The following is a 6000-nucleotide window of genomic DNA, read 5'->3' as shown; positions in this document are numbered from 1 at the left end:
AGGACTGGTCAAAACAGTCAATGCATTTTATTTGAAAATATTCTGTTAAATTTTTGTTCTAGAGCCAACAGCGATTCAAGTTTGAAAATTTGTAGGGAGCTTAAAAATATATTTCAAATGTTGAGAAACATTATCACCAAAACCTACAAAAAAAAAACATTTTTTTCGAATTTATAATGTTATTTGGAACTAGATGAGAGTGATACAATTTGAAAATTTGATCTGAAATTTACAGAATTCAGAATCTAATTAGAAAATCTGAGCATAGAATCTCCACTAGCATCAATAATTTTGATATTCGGGAAATAAAAAACGTTAGCCTAAAAGCAATTGAACTATGTTTATAACCAACAAAGTGGATTTGTTGTCCACATGTATTTATTCTTTAATCTCGAATTGTAAACCAAAAACCAACTAGCAAAAACAGTTAGGTATGTATTAAACTTATTTAAACAGCCTTTTGGAGTGATATGAAAATAGCATCCATTTCTAACTTCCCAAATCAAGATCATCCTTAAAGCTGGAAATGTCCTCGATTTCTTTTTCGACGCTCTGGATATCTTCGTCAATCGATTTCGGTTCTAGGACCGGTTGTTGAACACCTACCAGTTTCGTTTTCTGTACGATCGTCTGATACTTTTCCTTAATCTCAACCAACCATTCCGTATCGTCCCAGTGATACCAGCTCAGCATGCAGACGATCAGAATGAAAAACAAGTTTGTCGTTATTCCTAAAAAAATAAAGAAACGTTGTCATTCTAAGTTGATGGGAATTTGTTTCTAAAAACGAGCCTATTATAGCTGAAACAACGGGCCAGTTGAACATCAGGTAGCGCAGTCCCGAGAAATTCGCGGCAATGTGGAGCTGGGCCGAATAGAACTGAACCTCCTTCGAGAGGATGCTCACGTCAACGTTCGTCACCGGATGGATTTGATTGTCCTCAAAATGGCTGAACAGTTCGACGGCAACGGTTTGTTTTTCTTCCCGGTAGCCTAGGACCAGAAACGGGGCCAGCACTATGGTCGATACCATTTTCAGAAGACTGGATCTGTAGTGCAGCATTGATAAACGGCAAGATTTGACCGAATGTTCATTCGAGTGATCCTGCATTGTAGCGCATACGGTGAACATTCCTGAGGGGGAATTGACATTAGGGTTGAATATAATATGTTAATGTTTTTTTGTGTTTACATACCTGTCTTATCATTTTGTTCGGATTCTGGCATTTCCAGGTACAAGGTCACACGATACGGTTGGCCGATCATTAAGAATTGTTGCTTATTGGTTAGCATAACATTGCCAGTCGGGTATGCGAAGCAGTTTTTATCGAAATGACAATCTCTGAAAAATGTGTTAACATTTTAAAATATTTTAACAGCTTAACATATTTTCGAATTTCTAAAATACTTTCTATCAAATGCAAGGAAAAGTTTAGTAGTTTTAAATTCTACCCATCGAAGCACGTACAATAGAAATAGAACATTTTTTTCAGTGTGAGACATTCAAAGACTGTCGCGCAACATGCTCAATGAAAATACAAACAGAAATCTATGGGTTCATAGCTTTACCACTTTTATGTTTAAAACTAAAGTTATATTGGCAAGACATAGCAAAACAATTATTTCAACAACATATCTTTAAAATGTAAACCAAGCCATTAACCATAAATAAAGAATATTTTTCAGTCTTAAAAAGCAACTTACCGATAGCTTAGAAACACGTCCTTGACGTGCGACACGGTTGGCATGTATGAGTAGTAGAAGTAAGCGTACATGAATATCGATGCCCAAACAACCGAAAACCCGAGCAGCACGGCCACAATAAGCCGAAGCAAGACGTTCTTGGTCGAGCGAACGCTGGCGTTTGTTTTCCGCTTATACTCCTCGGCAAACTCGATTCCAGTGATGGCCAGCGGTTTCAACAGGTAGTTCCGGATCAGTTTGAACGGATCCATGATCGTCAGGAGCAGTTGGCCGAGCTTCATCTTGCCAAGTTGCGATCCTCCTTGTTACAAACAAACTACAAACACCAACTAAACTGCTGCTGGCTGGCTGGCTGCCAATGACTCGATTTGTTTTGTTTCGCCGGCTCGCTCAGTTCTAGCAAAAGTGCGTCACCAGTGCATGCAACATCATCCGATAAGTCGCTTATTTTTTGTATGACCCTCCGCGGGAAACACGTTCAAAGTGCGAACCCGAACAGTCTTGGCGATAACGTTGATTTATCGAACGCATGCAAATCGGATTGATAAGAACAAATACTGAGATTAGCTTACATCATTTAACGAAATAAAAAGGTGGAAAAAATAATTCTAAAATATACAAACCACTCAAATTACCTCGTAAAATTCTACTAGACGGGGGGCCGTGTTGCACTCAGCCTATACGTGAAGTTATCACCTTGTCGAGTCAAAGTAAGAGTAGCGACTAAAGTTAAGCTAAACCGATTAGTAATTACAGCCCGTATGTATGTGAACTAGAGATGTTTAATTTTATTATGGAAGCTCGAATTGAAAATAGGCGATGTGTTGAAAAAAAAAAGAGAGAACAATTTGCGGTTCGATTTTATTAGATTTGTTTTGGCGCCTAAAATTGCATTGGTAACACACTTTTCAGTAAGAACAATCTGAACTAGCCTGAAAATAGAATCTTATATCTTTTACAGAAATCTGCGCATCTTTGAATTTGGGAAGCCAATTTTTTTCAAAAATGGATAGCATTCCATACCTGAACTTAGCAGCATGAGCAGCATAAAACCACTGACCACAAAACTGTGGAGTAGAATGAGAATACTTGATCCCTAAAATTTTAAAAATACTTACTGAGGTAAGGAGTATGAAGCATAATCATAAGACCGCTGCAAGCTTTGTATGGAAATTTAAAATTCTTAAATTTTTACACCTCCCATAACTTTTTTTGGTTGTTTTTGCTACCAGAGCTGCCAAAGCAAAAACTAAATTTTGGAAGCGATCCATTAAGTCCTGAATTAGCGCAACGAGTTTCAATTTTGTAAGGGAAACAACATTTTTCATTCAAAAATCGCCAGAGATGTACTGAAAGTTCAAAAAAATTCATCTTTTAATGAAAAATATTTCCTGATTCTTGCAATACAATTCATGTGAACAAAGCATGCAAAAAGTTATTCTATGTTTTACAAAAAAAAAATTTCAATATAATTTTTTTTTTAATTTTTGCGTTTTTGTCTGCTTATTTGAAAGCTGTGTAACCGTAGGATGGAAATAAAAAAAAACTCAAAAAACTGCTTTGCATTGCCAGCTAATTTATTGATGTATATAACCTTTGCAAAAACATTTCATGCAATCATTAACAGCTCTAGAAAACAATGTCTGTCAATTTTAAATACTTTCAATGCATTTAGATTTATAATTTTGAAATAGTTATAGCTTTTTTTCTTAGCTGCTTGTCACGTCAGCAAAAAATGAAGCTTAAGAATAGTCAAAACCAAAAATCAAAGACTGACTTCATTTCAAGATCATTTGACTTTTCTAGATGATTAAATGTGCAAAAATTTCTTTTTCCATACAAAATTGAAGCGCATTGCGCTAACTCAGGAATCAACCGAATCATCTCAAATTTTACACTTATGCTTGGTGACCCAAAAGGCATCGAAAAAACATATTGAAGCAACAAGTCATTTTTTGCAGCGGTCTAATGATCATTAATAGCAGAATATTTAAACGACATTAATGGCTAGAACTAAACTGCCGCTGCCGGCAAGTCTGTCCCATATGCAAAAACAACGAACCGAGAAAAACGGCTTTAAAGATTTTTATAAACTTTAGTGGATTTCTCGGTTGAAACTTTACCTTTTCTATTTCTTTCTTCACAGATATTGAGATAATCGTTGTAGAATTTCGTCCAATGTTGTTTTGCTTTGGAATTTGTTGATGCAGAGGAGAAAATAACGATGGGACAGCCTTGCGAGTATATTTCGCGTGCGTATTAAATGTACCCGCAAAGCTGTCCCATATTTGGCTTTTCTTTTGAGAGTTGATCATTCGATTCTTTCTATCTGTGCTGTATTATTCACTTTACTGGTTGTTTACTGAAGAAAATATGTTTTAAAATGATGTTTTTAACATATTTAGATAAAGATAACGTAAGTTTATCGTAAGAATTGAGTAGGTCTAAAATAAAATCAATAACAACGTTCCATGAATAAAATAACCTGTAGGGGAGATGAGGGCATAACGAGCACCCGAGGCATAATGAGAACTACGCTTTTCTAGGAAAGTGCGTATTTTCTTAAATAAATTTTCATGAGGATTTGTTTCGTACTTCCTATAGTATTAATTTTTCACAAAAAAAGGAATCTCCTTATCATCTTTACAGAGATATTTAAAAAAAACTAGCTTGGTTCTCAAGTTACGAAAATATTATAATTTTTGAGCACCACGAAATAAGCTCTTATGATCTTAGAATAAGCTCGATCTATAATGTACACACTGCAACATGATGTACACATTGTTTCTCAATTTTTACCAAATTTTTTGATTTTTCACTTTTATCAATTTTAAAACACGTTTTTACTTAAATTTGTTGACTAGGGGCATATAGAGCACCATATTATCGAGGCATAATGAGCGTTTTCTGCCGTAGAATCTAGCAGCGAATTAAAATTGATGTATAGCGCCACACCTTGACTAGTTTTCATCCGACAATTTAGCCAATTGGTAAGGTGTCGGAGAGTTAATCAAAAGACTAGAGTTAGATTTCTGTTCGAGGTGATTTTTTTCCATTCACAATTCATGATTGATTTTTTTATTGTTACATTATACGGCTAGTAGCATCATCCTCCGAACAAAGCACTTAATGTATGATTAATGGTGCTCATACTGCCTCAGGGGGGGTTCTCATTATGCCTCCACAGTGGTTGGTTTTCAACTTTTGGCAAAATTTTTAAAATACATTTTTTAACGTTTTCATCTAGTTTTTCACGTTTCAGCCCGTTAGGGAATAGGCTTTTCAAGTGTCTGAACACGAAACAATAATGTAACCTCCATATTATAGCTATTTTCTATGGTTAAATAACCGTTTTCCTTAAGGTGGCCATTATGCCCCCATCTCCTCTACCTTCATCTTTTGGAAAGTTTTTCGGTCGAGTTTCTTTTTAGAAAGACTATAAATACCAACAAATAAAATTAATGCTGAATCAGAAACAGAAAAGCATCTTGGCTGCAAATATTCAATGAGTAAAAACAATACAATATAACTCACGCGTGTGCTACCAGGTACGCGTATTTTGGTTCATAGATTTTATGGAAGTCCAAGCAGCAAGTAACAGCATGACAAAAACTTTAAAAAATGGCTTTGTAGCTGACTATTTTCCATGTTTTACAACGAACAATTCAATAAGCCTCATGCGAGATAAAAAAAAACAGTTTTGTGGAATTTACCCATTAGGCTAATCATAGCTTGTAAAAATTATGGAAATGGTTATTTTTGACTTTACTGTATTGTTTTATGTAGTCTAACTTTCGTAATTTTAATGAATGCTTATTTTGTCGCCCACACTGTATGAATATTTGTAAAATTAACTAAAATTAGAGGAGCAATTTTGAAGCATTCTGTATAAATAGACATATGGGACAGCTTTGCGGGTATATTTCATATGGGACAGACATGACTTGGTATTTTTTTCATATATGTTGAGAACAAAGTTATGAAAGTTTTTAGTCTAAATTGAAGAACTAACTGTATTTGAACGAGTTTTGAGATAAACTGAAAAATGACGAAAAAGCACATGGGAGTCTTGGGAATAGCGGCAGTAAATGTTTGTTACAAAACCAGATTTCATGTTTGACATGCCAATTGGCACAGAAGGCTTAAAACATCACAAACAGATTTTTTTTGGATCCAATTGAATTTTTTAACGTTTTCATTCAAAAACAAATATACTCAAAAGATGGACAATGTTGCTGCATACATTTAGGGACAAAAATTTTAAACATTTCTCAATATTTATTGGCCTCAAAGACT

The 6000-nt window shown here is 34.9% G+C and overlaps 1 protein-coding gene across 1 annotated transcript; it reads right to left on the bottom strand.

Moving 5' to 3' along the window:
• Window positions 1-320: 320 nt before the first annotated feature.
• Window positions 321-2439, bottom strand: LOC129755860 (seipin). The gene is made up of 5 exons (XM_055752550.1): window positions 2340-2439; window positions 1705-2204; window positions 1197-1342; window positions 793-1134; window positions 321-731 (listed from the first exon to the last, which is right to left on the bottom strand). Exons 2-5 carry the CDS (start codon window positions 1983-1985, stop codon window positions 490-492), a joined length of 1011 nt encoding a protein of 336 aa, XP_055608525.1. The 5' UTR covers window positions 1986-2204; window positions 2340-2439; the 3' UTR covers window positions 321-489.
• Between the last annotated feature and the right edge of the window lie 3561 nt (window positions 2440-6000).

The sequence above is a fragment of the Uranotaenia lowii genome, chromosome 3 (assembly GCF_029784155.1).
Source record: "Uranotaenia lowii strain MFRU-FL chromosome 3, ASM2978415v1, whole genome shotgun sequence".
Classification (NCBI taxonomy): Eukaryota; Metazoa; Arthropoda; class Insecta; order Diptera; family Culicidae; genus Uranotaenia; species Uranotaenia lowii.
The sequence above is the reverse complement of the archived record's forward strand: the minus strand, read 5'-3'. Positions and strand labels throughout refer to the sequence as shown.

Coding starts and splice junctions, on each gene's coding strand:
- LOC129755860 (XM_055752550.1), bottom strand. CDS start 1,985: ATGAAGCTCGGCCAACTGCTCCTGACGATCATGGATCCGTTCAAACTG. Junction 1,135..1,196: donor CGAACAAAATGATAAGACAG/GTATGTAAACAC, acceptor ATTCCCCCTCAG/GAATGTTCACCGTATGCGCT. Junction 732..792: donor CGTTGTTTCAGCTATAATAG/GCTCGTTTTTAG, acceptor TTATTTTTTTAG/GAATAACGACAAACTTGTTT.